Raw genomic sequence first — 14998 nt, 5'->3', positions numbered from 1 at the left:
CCTGCCTCTGCCTCCTGAGTGCTGGGATTAAAGGCGTGCGCCACCACGCCCGGCTGCATCTCTTCTTTCTTATGTCATTACTGCCAATCATTTCCTTGATCTTTATTCTGTAACTGTCCAACAAATTGTGGCTGTTATCACTTCTAACAGTTAACTTTCAGATCCATTATGAATAGAAAATGAGCTTTGTTTTATTTGATTAACTTCTTCTGGGATGACCTCCTTTTCCCAAGATCTAAGTTTCTGGTCCATTTCATTTTCTTTCTGTCTGAGGCCCTTTAAACATGTCTGTTGGGTGATCATTGATTTCAATTTCATCAGAAGATGTATTGCTTTTCCCTTTGCATTGGAAGAATAGTTTTGCTGGGTATAAAACTCTGGGTTGGTTTCACTTTGCTCCCTTCAGACCTTTGGTGTGAGTTTTCTATGATCGTGCAGTTGGGTTTAATGATTACAAAGCTATAGTTGACAAAAGCATGCAGTTCCCCCAGTGTCTTTGTTACCCCCCCCCCTTGTTGACTTTGAGCTTCTCATGAACTCTGCTTTACGCTTAAAGCTCTTTGGTTGGCAGTCTACCATAAGATGGGAATCCCATGAGAACTCAGTTGAGTTCCTGGGCCACAAACTTGTCTCTCCTGGATAGCACTATATATCTTCAGACTTGTATTCTCATTATCAGTCTATATTCAGCTTCCAGCAACTTGTGACATCTCCATGTTGTACTCCCGTGAGCTTCTGTTTCTGATCAACAGACCTTGGGTTGGTTTTCCATGCTTGCCTGCCTCCCAGAGCTTGGGTGGGCTTGGGTGGCACCCTGCTTCCCTGCTAGGATTCGGTGGGAGACACAGGAAAGTCACAGATTTTCTGTGACTTTTTTCCTTACTCTAAGGACAAGAATGCTAACTCTGAAACGCTTTATATTTTAGTGCTAAAAAAAAAATAGGAAGAGGCAAGCCACTCTGATATGAATTATTTGGCTGGGTCATGATGGACTCTAAAGATGTTTTGATGTTGGTACCTTTAAGACATTCTTTTCCTGAGTGAAATATGTCATGGTGCTTTGTACTGTCTCCCTACCTTTTCCCTTATCTTTGACCTCCATTTCAAATGGAAGGGAATGGAGTTCAGGGATGTAAAAGGAGCCCCTCTTATCTATTATTTGTAATAGCCTGGTCATGTAATCTCATCAAAACTATTTGTCCTGAAAACAAAAACAACCAGCATACAGAAGGCTCAACTTTTCTGGTGCTTTTAAAAACAGAAGCATGAATTGATTAAAACACTGAATTCCTGCTTTCTCTGTATCACACAATTCCAGCTTCCTTACTCATTCACCATCTAATTCCCAGAGCCTACCTCTTCTCAAGATACTCAGCTCCAAGCACCCCAGTAGTACCTGAGTCCCACCCCAGTTCAAGTGTGTGTTGCCTTACCAGATGAGTCTCTTGGCAGGACTGCATTTCCTTTAGCAATGCACCCATGGAAATCACTCGGATTAATTAACCATTTTTTGACGGCCACATACTGTGACAGGTCTTTTTCCTGTTGCTAGCTTGTTCCTTGATATTACTCTTGGTAGTCGGAAGAATGTGAGTCTTGCCTGAAGCTAGCGTATGGTGGAGGCAAGATTCAACCCCAAATCTGGTTGACTGACAGCCAATGCTTTCCTGCCTTGCTCCTCCTCTCTGCAGAACATAAGCTGTCACAAAAGTCACTGCTGCCCTTGCCTTGCCTCTTGGAGGAGCCAAATTAGTCATGTGATTTAGCAGCCAGCCTCCATTCAACCTTTACATCATTCCAGAGCTGTAACTCTTACAAAGTAAAGGCCATAAAACCATTTGCTAGTGAATCCTCACCACCAGGGTCCGGATGAAGCAAAACTACTTGTGGAAACATGAATGAGGGAACAAGTAAATAATTTCACCAGCCTAAGAATATACAAGTATTTGAGTGAGTGAATGAGTGAATGGGTGAATGAATGAAGCAACTCTCAGTGTGCTGACATGTACATGAGGAAGGAACCCTTCCAAGCATCACACAGTTAGAAGCCTTTCCCTGATGAGTCGCAGCAGGGGCCATGTGGCTCCTGGTCACCACTATCACTGGCCGCATTTCCTGTGCCTGGCACATGGTATATGTTTAACCAACACTTGTTCACTTGGATGGACCAACTCCTTCCAGAGGCAACTCCTTCCCGCACTTTGCTGAATGTCTAACGGTGACTCTCTCAGCCTGTGGCCTTTTCTGGATAGCTCCCGTTTAATCCCTCCTTGTGGCATTTCCCAGAATGCACACAGTTATGATTGCAAGTACCTATGCCTTGCCTCCCATCCCCTACCTGATTCTCCGCTGACTCTAGCAACATATAGCAAAGATGAGTTGGACTAATTTGAATGGGGAAGCTCCCCTGTCGCCTGGACGGTTTTAGAGGTCATCTCTCTGCAGAGAGAGAAGTATGGAGGTTTGATCCAGAGCAACTGGTCCTCTCAGCAAACAGATGGGCCCAGAGCTCCTTTTTCTGCTAGGCAATCAACAATATGGTCCTTATGATTCTAACTTTCCTGGGTTCCTAGCCCCACCTCCCCTCCCATCCTAACGAGGACAGAACCTCTCCCACAAATGCAGAATGCACTGTATTTCCAAGCCTCTTTTGGTTTGTTTTTGTTTTTAATGGAGCATTTAAAAGCTGAAAACAACCCAAATTACAAGAAGAGGCTCACCACCACCACCTACTGGCCCACCCCTGGCAAAGGAGTAGGTTCCTGGTGCTGGCGGAAATGAAGGTTGATGGGCCGTGGCGTCAATGTCCCACTCAACACTGTGGTGGGAAGTAAGACGATGCCAAATCTATAACCTGTGTTTAAAAAAAAAAAAAAAAGACGCAGATCCTGAGCCTGAATCATGAAAGCCGTCCCACCGAAGCGAGGCTGTGAGATATTACGCAACGTTCGCACGGTTTAATTACCCCTTTAGAAAGGCCTGAGCTTTTCACTCCAGTAAAACATGACAGAGCATGAACCCTGGCACCACACTTTATGCTTAGTGTGGTTTTAGACACAGGGCTGGGGTGCTAGGCTGTCTACACAACAAGGCATGGATTACAATACCACAATTCACACCCCGGGGGCCCTCATGACAATTACTGAACCTCCTTTGTTTGCTTTTTAAGTGATTAAAATATCTGAGTAGTCGATGTCCATTTGCTAAGTGCATGTATCGAAAGCACAGGCATGTCTTGTGGAAAACATCTGAGCGTGTGGGCTTTGGGCTTGCCGAGCACACACAATGGAGCAAGATCCTTACAGTGATGTGGGATGCAGGAGGGTGGTGTTGTTTCTGCACACCTCCAGCCCTCTGGAACAGTTGGCCGTAAAACCGCACAAGGCTTCACCTGCGTCAAAGCACTTGTCTGATGAGTTTAGTGTACACCAGCTCCCTTTTCTGTGCCGTCCCTTCAGACAAGCTCTCTGCCATTGGGAGGAAGTCAGGAGGTCTCTAAACCAGGAGATTCCAAGTTAAAATGTTTGCCCAGAAACAAGCAGGTCTGTGGTCCTTACATTTTCGGGTTTGTGGTTGTTGTGTTTTATTTTCCCAGACACTAAAACCAAAGTAAGTGAGAGAAAGCAACAGGGCTTACTGAGACCTGAAGTCAAGTGGACAAAAGCCATTTGCCTGAGCTCTCTGCTCTGTCCCTGCTCTTTCTCGGTGACAATCTATAAAATACATTCTCAAAGTTTTGCCCTTCAAAAACACTGCTGGCCCCAAGACTCCGTGCTACACCTGGTTTGGTTTATTGTGAAGCAGCCTCACTAGTGTGCCTGTGTTCTGGTCATTTACCATGTTTGTGTTTGCTGTGTGTGTGTGTGTGTGTGTGTGTGTGTGTGTGTGTGTACGGGGGAGAGTTATCTTTTTACTATCACTCTTGCTATTGTTTCTATGGCATTTGAAGAATGGCATTTGCTTTATATGCCCGTGGACATTTTCCTCAGGGGTCCTTCACCCTCCAGATCCCCTTACATCCTTTGTGCTTCCTGACCACAGGTGACCACTTGAGCCAATACAATGTTTCTGGTGATGATAATTGTAATTGCTGGCCAGGATGAATGTGTCATTCTGAATGTGTCACTTAAAGTGATCTAGTACTACCAGAGTCCAGTATAAGCCATTCCCAACAGTATTAGTGTGAATAGGTATATATGTATATGTATGTGTATGTATGTATGTATGTATAAGTATGTATATATGCTATATATATTATAGAGAGATAGATAGATAGATAGATAGATAGATAGATAGATAGATAGATAGATGGAAGGGTTACCAAATAAAACTCTCCCCAAATCCATGAACTGTACTTCAGTATCTTTAATGGGCCTTCATACAACAAAGGCATCAAATACTTGGGCTCTAGTGGTCTCATTAGACACAAGTGAACAAGCTGTGTACACACATGTATAATCATTTAAATACTGGTTAATAATCATCATTATAAGAACTTTTTGTCTTAAAACCCCTGCCCCACCCCATCCATGACCAACATCCCTGTCTCCCTGCAGATGCCAGGCAGATCCAGCCGTCCCCACCATGGTCCTATGACCAGTCCTACCAGTACCTGGGATCCATCACCTCTTCCTCTGTGCACCCAGCGACACCCATTTCACCCGGCCGTGCCAGCGGCATGACCAGCCTCTCTGCAGAACTTTCCAGTCGACTCTCAAGTAAGCCCTGTGAAAACACACCTGCAGTGGGGCTGGAGGGGGAGGATTTGGAGGACCACAGGAGACTCAGGAAAACACGGAGAGACACGGGAAGGGCAGCACATGACTAATGGACCAGGAAAGAGTTCAAAGACCAAGTCTCCTGCCTCTCTGCTTGTCCAGTGCCTGAGCACTGATCTTTCTTGGCATGCTAAGAGATGACAGATGAGGAGGCAGCAATGCCTCAGACAGTCCATCCCTTGGGGATTTGGGGCTTGCTCATACCTGGTGGGAAACCTTGGTGGCCAAGGGCTACTATTCTGAAAAGTGAAAGTGGCCTAAGGATTTTGTACCTTTGGCCAAGAAATTAACATCCCAACTGAATTCTAGACCGAGGCTGCTCTTTCCAGAGGGTGGAGAGTTTTTATGGTTCCTGCGTACAGCACAGTGGGGTACACATTGGAATAGGACACAAATACGCCCCAAGATAAACATTCCCAGCTAAGAGCTGTTCAGACCGAGGCTAGGAACCAGGTAGAAAGCTCAGGTGTCATGGTTAGCATAATTGTTGTTAATACGAGCTCATTAAATATTAGTCATTTAACCTATGAGCCCTTTGGGCTTGGCACACTCACCTTCGCTCCTGGGCAGGGAAATCAGAGTTACAGGGGAAAAAAAATTCCTTTGTTGAAGGCAAAAGAAGAAACTTACTGTTTGGGGCTTTGAAATTGGAGCCGAAGCAAACTGTGAAACACTTCAGAGAGCTTCATCCTTTGGAGGCCCGTCAATGCACTCGAATGTGTGCCGGGGGAGGGGCAGGTTTTGCTTTGGGACTCTTGAGGGCAGATTAGAGCAGATGAGGGGGCAGGCAGAGGAGTTGGGGCTGCTGCTTTAAATGTTGTGAAAGACTGTGTTTCCAGACAGCCAGGATTGCTCAAGACTCCTCCAACGGGTCAGCTGCTGCTCCCTCACAATCACCCCCAATTCACCCTGCCTTTCCCCAGCAAGCGTACTGACATTTGGGCTCTGTCATGTTTTGTTGTGGGGACAGGGGACTGGCCTATGTGCCAAACAATAGTTAGATGACCCTTGACCTCCAGATGTCAGTAGTGAATGGCCCTGCCTGTCCATCAGAAATGTCCCCAAGGCTGGGGTCTAGCTCAGTTGTCAAAGCCCTTATCTTGCAAACATGAGGACCAGGTATGAACTCCAGGACCCAGGTATTAAGGCAAAGTGCAGTGGCACAGGCTGCGAGTACCATCACAGGGATGTGGAGACACCTGAGAATCCAGACTAGTGGAATTAGAAAGCTCCAGGTTCAGGAGAGGCCCTGCCTCAAAAAACAAAGTTAGACGGCTGCCGAGGAACACGCACATGCACACGCACAAGAGTACTCATCAGTGAACACTCAGAACGCTCCCCCACACACAAACACAAACCCACAGAAAATGTTGCTGGACATTGTCACTTGTCTCAGCTGGGGGCACTGAGAGCTTCTGTCTTCAACCAGGCCTTGGTGTTGGACTGAAATGCCAAAGCCAGCTCACTCCCATTTTCACCTGACTGGAGGCCATCAGTGCCAGCACCTCCCTGGCAGCTGACGGTCTCCAGAATTAAGAGGGTGACATAGAAATGCTGGCATTTGTTCAGCTGGCTGTGTGTAAAAGCCTGTCCCCTCAGGGACACAGTGTGATTCCAGCAGCACCTGTCGACGTTCAGACTCCCACACACACACAGTGACAATTCTGTCCACTGGCCACAGCCTCCATCTGAAATACTGTTTTCCTTGGAAATGTCCCCAGTGTGGACTTGCCCCTTGAAATTTATTACATAAGTCCTTTAGCTTGGTCACCATCCAAAACAGGCACCTGGGGCCAGCTCCTCTGGCTGACCGGCGATCACATGTAAGAGTGGCTTTTAATACTCTTCATTTACTCTCTGAGGATGGCGTGCACAGGGATGATCCGTTTGACCGTATCCACGTCCCTTCCTCCCTTCAACTCCCCGTACCATCTCCCTCAGAACTTCATGTCCATTTTGTTTTTGGTTTTGTTGTTGTTGTTGTTGTTGTTGTTGTTTTTTATTAGTCGAGTGCAGGGAGTGCTGCCCATATACACATGGGACTAGGGACATTCACTACAACAATCTATCCGCAGCCACTGTCACCCCAAGTAAAGTAAGTAACAGGTCTAAGTCACGGCTATACGATCTGGACTTCAACAATACAAGCTAGAAGGAAAGGTATTTATTTAATGACACAGGAAAGAGAGGGGGAGGAGAGAGAGGAGAGAGAGCAAGGGGGGGGGGGACTCGCCTGGACCCAAAAGTGACCCTCTGCTGCCCAGTAGGGAAGACCAGAGAATGACAAACAATTGACAGAGAGAGTGAGCTTCAACTTGGCAAAACTCCCTCTAGAAAGCAAGCCCTGAGCATAGGCCTCAAAAGCCTGTAACGTGTTCCCATAAACCTGGGCCAGAGACGGTGGGATGCCTGAAAGGAAGAGGCTGTCAGGCCCACAGCTTGTCAACCGAACTTGACCCCTCTGTGGCTGATGTGCCTTCTAATCCCACCAGTGACAGCTTTGAGTTCTGGGCTTTCAAGCCTCCCCCAGCCCCACCTGCCTCGCTCTGTGTGCCTGTTCGGCAGCAGACGGGCTCTGTCTGTCTCTGTCCCTTGCAGACAGACTCCACACCTTGTCTGAAAGGAGCTGCCACGTAAAGGTTTATCTTTCCTCCTTTCTTTTACCCTCTTCCTTTTCTTTTTGTTAATTAACGTTTAGCTGCCAACCTGGGCGACAGACAGAGTTCACTAATCTGAGTCATGCAGCAGAGCCTTTTAAGGCGGTCATTATCTGCTCAGGTTGTTTAATCCTTTGGGGGCAGTGGGAGGGGCCTGGGGTGGGACCTCTTTCATCCACAATCAAGCTTTAGAGCAGCCAAGACTCTGCACTCTGTCAAGGTAGAGAGTTAGCACCCTAGAGGGAGAGACACTTCCAGTGAAAGTAGCTGAACCTTCTAATCCTCAGACTTCCTACTTTTAAAATCTCCCCACGAATGGGGGGTAGGGGGCAGTCACCTGAATTGGGTGGGTAGGGGTGCACTGGGCTAGCCAAAAGGAAAGAGGAGCCGTAGTTGGGTGATGGATAAATTCTGTATGACTACTGATTTGTGAGACAAGAGGTTAGACCCGATTTTAAAATGAAGACATGGGGAGCTGAAGAGGTGGCTCAGTGGTTACGAACCTTTGTGGCTCTTCCCAGGCCCCACATTAGCCGGCTCACAGCTGCCCATAACTCCAGCTCGAGGGCATCCCCTCCTTCCTCCAGTGTCTACAAGCACACTGCACTTCACACACACATACACACACACACACACATACACACACACACACACATACACACACACACACCACCACCACACCATACACAAGCACTTGACTAAAAATAAAATAGTTGTAAATGAGAACAAGTATTTGAATAGAGCACTTGAATTTGAACATATCTAAAAAGGCCCAAGTCTTTTTTATTACAGAGTATATACTAAGCAAGGCAGGGAGGGAGGAGGGAGGGGGGAGGGAGAGAGAACCTGACCTCCTGCAGAAAGACGCCACACTATCTCAGATCTTCCACATACTCTGCCCCCAGCAGCTGAGACTGTAACATTACTCCTGTGCTTATGCCCATGACAAATCACGGACTCACTCGGGATTCTGGTAACGTGGTGCCATTACCACATTACCATGTAGAAACTGGGACAGACTGGCAGAGCATGTTCAGACATGGCTCTGAGACGGGGTGACCTCTCCTTCATTTTTTCCAGTGGATTCACCTTTTTGTCTCAGGACAAATGAAGCAAGAGGAATGGCAGAGTCATTTGTTTGTGTCCAGAGTATTGCATCAGATGACAACAAGCTGATTGTGTGTGTGCCTAACGCTCTCCCTCCTGCCTCGGCTTCTCCCTAGACTGTATAAATCTAATTGGAAAAAAAAAAAAAAATGGAGTAGAGCTTCCTGTTAACTCTCAAGCATGTCACAGCTCTCTGTAAGCAAAACAAGTGACACAGAGTTTGCTCATAGAGGTCCCCGGTGAGGGTGCAGAGATGAACCCTGAAGAATGAGGTGTGGCCTGCTGGATGGAGGAGAAGCTAGAGGGCAGCCTCAGCTGGGCAGCCCCAGAGCCACTGTCAGTTTACAGCCTTTCCCTGCCCACATGTCTGACTTGCTTTGAAAAGATTAACAGGAGTGTTTGTTTGAAAGTCAGACTCCTGGTTTCCTCGTTAGTAGAGGGATTTGCTGCAGACTTGGGCTGTTCCTATAAACTCTAATTACCTCTCTGATGAGGAGTCTATTTCTCTCACATTCAGCCCGAATGTACACAAGAGTTCCTTTTGTAAAATCGTGTTAGAGCAATAAAAGATTATTGAGAGGGGGGTGGAGGGGGAGAGAGAGAGAACGAAGAACACAAGCCGTAGCTCTCCGCACTGAAATAATAGGCTTGGAACAGAAAGAAGTTGATCACAGCCCATGCCTTCCAAAAAAACAGATTAATCCACCCGGGTAGCTTTCCTTTCAAAGGAAGCTTTTCGGTCCCCTCAAGTTTCTCTCTCGCAGGCTCAACTCAAAAGGGTCCAGACCATAAGCCAGTTGAGCTTAGGTATTCTGTACCTTAATTTGAGAATTTAACATTTTGAACGCTTAGTTCTTGCCTCTGCCCTGTGTTGTTGCTGCTGTGACGGCTGCTGAGCCTTGCTGGTGCGAACAGTATAGTCCCAGCCTGCCCTTGCTCTGACTGACAGACACAAGCTACCCGAAACACCATCCTAACTCACTGTGGCGGTTCTGGGCTGGTGGGTGGCCGTGCATCCCTTCCTGACCACTCTCAGATTATCTGGCAGTGTCTGGAGATACTTTTGGATGTCGAAGCGGCGGGCAGGGGGTCGGCGGGGAGGCCACTACCTGCATCCTGTGGGTAAAGAAGGAAAATGTCACCAAATAGTTGTCAGTTTCCAAACACCCGCTAGACATAACACAGCCCAAAGTCGCCAGCAGTGCTACTTTCGGCAAGGGAGCCCTCCTGTCCCTCCTGTCCCCCGGTCTGCCTCAGAGGCAGCATGCACATGTGCAAAGCGCAGCGGGAGCCTGTGAGCCAGGGGCAGTCTGTAGAACTGTAAGTTCAAAATGATTCTTGTAAAGAAAGCCTGTCATTTCCGGACAAAACAAGTTTTGCTATCCATTTGTGTTAGAAGCTAGTGACACAGCAGCTGGAGCCATGACTCAGTGGTTCAGAGCACGCACTGCCCCGGGGGATGTTGGCACCCTCCTCTAGCCTCTGGGGGCACTGCACACACAGGCACATACCCACACAAGCATAATCACCTTTCAGGAGAAAACAGTGACGCGGGTCTCAGATAAAGACGAGACATGAAATCAAACGTCTAAAGTTACTACAGATGGGAACAAGTCGGAAGGCAGAGACAGAGGCAAGTGATGTGTCAATCACCGACATGTACGCCGTCCCTACCACAACAGGCGCTGCACCTAATAATAGGAAATTAGCCAACTTTCAAGGGATCAGAGCCCCCCAAAAAATGACAGTTTTCTATTATCCAACCTGACTACAAAGTGCAATGACAGAATATTGTTATTATAACATACTTACATATAATATTCTGCTATCAACATATCAGTGGATGCATTGCCTCAGTTATTTTTATGTTATGCCATTGTATGCTGTTACATTAATATTGTTATGCCAATGTACTGATTATATTAGCAATATACCAGTCAGTATTGATGCTTTCATTAGAGGATAGGTTTTTTTCTCCCCCAGTAAAAGATCAAAGAGAAGTTGTTCAGCTTTGGGCGCTCTGTTGTCCTACTCAGCACCTATAATAGTGCACACAGGTGCCACCTTGTGCTATAGGTTGAGGCTATAATGTCTCAACAGAGTAGAAATACATTTTTGTGTGTTTTTATTTTTATTTTTACAACCATTTGAAAAGGTAAAACTCATTCTTAATTCCTAGGACACACAAAACTTCTCCCCAGCCAGACTTAGCCAATGAGCTACAGTTTGCCAACCTGGGATCTAACATTTATGTGTATTGGAAACTTTACATTAGACTACAGTGTGTGTGACAGGTACCTATATGGTACATATGCTAAGGCGTGTCAGGATACATACCATGTGCCCCCGCACCACTCCCTGCAACGCGTCTGCCGTGCCCCACCCCCCGTGGGCAGGGTCACTCACTCTCTGTGGCCCCCTCCAGGGGCCGGGGCACTCTGGGTAGTCCAGCATTTGGGGCAGGAGTACTCTCTATGCCGCCCCCGCCCATGAGCAGGGACAGTCTGGGCAGACCTGTGTCCTAGGTGGGAGCGAGCACTCCCGGTTTCTTCCTCCATGGACTGGGGCACTCTTGGCAGTCAGTGTGTTGGGGTGGAAGCACTCTCTGTGTCACCCCCTCCATGGGCAGAGACACTCTCCGTGGGCCTCCCTCCATAGGCAGGGGCACTCTGGGTAGTCCTGTGTGTTGGGGCAGGAGCACTCGCTGACCACACCCTCACGCCTTCTCTTCCTCCGCCCACTCCCAGCGGCTCCGGACCTGACAGCCTTTGGCGACCCGCGCCAGTTCTCTACGCTGCCGTCCATCTCTGACCCGCGCATGCACTACCCAGGCGCCTTCACCTACTCGCCGCCCGTCACGTCGGGCATTGGCATCGGCATGTCAGCCATGAGCTCGGCCTCTCGCTACCACACCTACCTGCCACCGCCCTACCCCGGCTCCTCGCAGGCGCAGGCCGGGCCCTTCCAGACCGGCTCGCCCTCCTACCATCTATACTACGGCGCCTCGGCCGGCTCCTACCAGTTCTCCATGGTGGGCGGCGAGCGATCGCCTCCGCGCATCCTGCCGCCCTGCACCAACGCATCCACCGGCGCCGCGCTGCTCAACCCCAGCCTCCCCAGCCAGAGCGACGTGGTGGAGACCGAGGGCAGCCATAGCAACTCGCCCACCAACATGCCCCCCGCGCGCCTGGAGGAGGCCGTGTGGCGGCCCTACTGAGCTGAGCGCCATTGCCATCGAGGGACTGAGCTCGCCATCCATGCACAGACCCCGCCAGGAGGGCCCTTGGAGGCCAACAGGAAGAATCCCGGAGGGAAACTGTGAATGCTTCTTATTTAGCAATGCTGTGAATAAAAGAAAGATTTTATACCCTTGACTTCACTTTTTAACCACGTTGTTTATTCCAAAGAGTGTGGAATGTTTTCTGTTCGGGGTGGGGAAGACACAGCCCATCCTGTTTGGCATCTATTTCTTATTTCGGAGTTTTCTTTTCCGCACCTTATCGATTGCAAAAATGCCTGTTTGCATCTGGGTGGTCGTTTATTTTTATGTGTGTATAGATTTGAGCTTGCTTTTTTCTTCCTTTGACCAACTCAAAGAAATAAAATTCCCTTCTCTGTAAGGTTTATTTAACTTTTAGACTTTCATGTAGCTGGGGGTTTTATTTGTGTTTGGTTTTTGTTTTTATTTTTAAAGAGAGAGCTACAGCTTTGGGTCATTTTTTTAACTACTGTATTTCCACAAAGAAATCCCTAGATATTTATGTATCTTGATGTTTGAACATTTACATATGTGTTGATACTTTTTTAATTATTTAAATGTACTTATATTAAGAAAGATATCAAGTACTACATTTTTCTTTATAATAGCCAAAGTTAAATATTATTGCGTTGAAGATGTCTGGTAAAAAAGAGATCGCTTGGTTATCTAGAAATATTGTTTACATTAAACTCCCTTTATGTTATTCAAACAAGTTGGTAGGTAATGCAGCAATGTTTTTAATTGGTTTGTAGACACTGAGGGTCACTCCAAGGTCAGAAGTACAACATTTTCTGCTAGGCTCAACAAATAGTCTGGTACCTGGCTCCTTCCCTTCAAAAAGAGAGGCAAAACTCTGTCCTGAAAGGGTTCAGAGAGGTGCCAAGGATTTGCTCTGAAGAAGATTTCATTTTGGCCTGGAAATATACTTGCCCCAAGGCCTCTTCATTCAGGCATGCTTCATCACAGAGCTCAACCAAGTAAGCTGTTGGTCAGGGGTTTATTTACATAGTATCTATATAGACCCCAACCACTGAATGTGATTCTTAAATTGCCTTCCAGTAATAGTACCCGTTCATTGATGAAAACCAAAACTCGAGGCTGTACCCCAAAGATCCAAATGGAAGAGGTAAGACCAGGTGCCTTTGAGGCCCAAGGGCTGACTTTTAAGAAAGTCTGAAGGAGCTGGTTTCCCTCTCCCAGTCATGAGAGACAGGTACCACCCACCAGAGCAGGATGCTCTCAGAAGCTGCCCCTTCACCAGCATCTCCTTCAACCAGGCGGATGCATGCATCAGTGTGATAGATCCCTGTCTCTGCAGTCTGCCATGGCTACGGTTCAGATGTGCATCGTGTCACTGTAAATGTCATGGTACTATTGTTATAGTGGAGGACTTGGTCAAAATCCAGGTGTTCTACAACGTATGAAGCCTAACTGCTGGTTCTGACATACATGTGCTCAAAATGATCTGGTTGGTTGGATTTTTTTGTTGTTGTTTTGTTTTTTTAATGTACCTCTTAAATTAGTTGAAGTGATGTCAGGTCAACTCTGAAGAGCGTTTGAAAGCAGGACTTCAGGACAGTGTTTGATTTTTTTATTATTATTAATATTATTTTATAAATTTAAGCATTCAGATTAGATCTTTGGCTGCAGGCAGCAAAAACAGCTGGACTTATTTAAAAAAAATACAGGTTGTTTTTTGAGTTATCTATATCTATATCTATATATTGATTCTTTGTCTTACGTAGAGCAGCAGCACTTTGATAACCTGTGATATACCAGGTTGCTCTCGTCTGGAGAAGAGCGCTAGCAGGATTCAGAGAAACTCAGAATAGATTTTCATATCAGACATACCTTCCTCCTCCATCCGGTCTCCACTCACTTATTCCACAGAACACGTCGACAGCTGTGTTGTCAGAAAAATTAAAAACAAAATAGTTTCTCAAAAGGAGTTTATTTCTCCAACATTAGATGTTCCTCTTACCATAGGCTGCCGTGTCTGGCCTGAGAAAACGCTAGGGAAAGACAAAGGAAAGAGATTTCTATTTTTTCATATTAGTTTTGATATCTGAAGATACTCTAGCCCTCAGAGAAGAAGCAGATAATCTCATACATTGAACTCTCGCCCTGGGCACCATGCATCAAGAAGGCTTGTCACTGTGTTAGAGCCATTTAGTGCTTCCTAAACTTTCATCAACATAGGCAGTATTTAGTCATCTCAGAGAAAAAAATCAATCAGGTACTCCTAGACTTGGAGATTCCACGGGGCCGGTATTTCTCTACCTGAGAAATTGTGTTCCTTGCCCTCCAGTGCTTCAAGGGGTCTCCTCATTCACTGTCTTCAAGGAAGACCCATAAGCCAATTCTGAGCTAATGGAGCTGTTGGGAATACTAGTCCAGAGAAAGAAAAATGGGATAAGCCATTCCTACTGTTTATTCAAGCCCCTATTTATGATTTTAACACATTTTCCATTCCTTCAGGTTTTCTCACCGTCTATATCCTCCCAGTAGCCCTTCTCACTTTTCTTTTCCCTCCAAACTCTACACTCTCCTCCTGCATAGTTTATGGATAGGCAACACACACACACACACACACACACACACACACACACATGCACCCTCTCCCCCATACCAAGTGTCCAGAACACAGAAAGTCCAGTTCTTCTCCATTTATTAAAGAACAGGGTGAGTCAGTCATTCTCTTGCTCACGGGTTTTTTGTTTTTTGTTTTTTTTCCAACAGAGCAGAGGCGTTGCCAGTCATTTTGGGTCTGCTTTCTGTCCAGATACCGCAGCAGAAACTCTGAGGATCACAACCCGTGGCTGAGCAGCCGTGCTGCTGCCTAAATGTCCTGTGCAGACAAACGCACACTGGGACTGGAAGGGGTGTCTCTCCTTCGGCCTCTTTTCTTTCATACATTTCTCTCATATGGCCTCAACTGAGGACTGCAGATTTCTTTCTTGAAATAACTTTCCCCCAGGGACATTCAGTCTTAGGGGTTTTTGGTTTTGATGATTTTTTTTTTTTTTTTTTTTTTTTTTTGGTTCTTCTCATTTTGTTGTAAGAGAAGGCATGAGATGTTGAGGGTCTTTCATACATGAAAATAAATAGTTTGACAGCAATCTCAGAATATGTTTTTTTCCTTATCTGAACAAAGTACTGTTTTGTTTATTCTACAGTATACCTTTATTTGGTGGGTT

At 46.6% G+C, this 14998-nt stretch overlaps 1 protein-coding gene across 2 annotated transcripts in view; it reads left to right on the top strand.

Moving 5' to 3' along the window:
• Positions 1-13806, top strand: part of Runx1 (RUNX family transcription factor 1) — a 92429-nt gene extending 78623 nt beyond the window's left edge. Inside the window, exons 4-5 of one of the 2 annotated variants that reach the window (XM_029544766.1) lie at positions 4557-4718; positions 11290-13806. In XM_029544766.1, coding sequence (XP_029400626.1) covers positions 4557-4718; positions 11290-11759 — 632 coding nt within the window. In that variant the 3' untranslated portion in view covers positions 11760-13806. The remainder of the gene's footprint in view (positions 1-4556; positions 4719-11289) is intronic. The other variant, XM_029544765.1, reaches the window with a different exon arrangement.
• The last annotated feature ends 1192 nt before the right edge of the window (positions 13807-14998 follow it).

The sequence above is a fragment of the Mus pahari genome, chromosome 12 (assembly GCF_900095145.1).
Source record: "Mus pahari chromosome 12, PAHARI_EIJ_v1.1, whole genome shotgun sequence".
Taxonomy (NCBI): domain Eukaryota; kingdom Metazoa; phylum Chordata; class Mammalia; order Rodentia; family Muridae; genus Mus; species Mus pahari.
The sequence above is the reverse complement of the archived record's forward strand: the minus strand, read 5'-3'. Positions and strand labels throughout refer to the sequence as shown.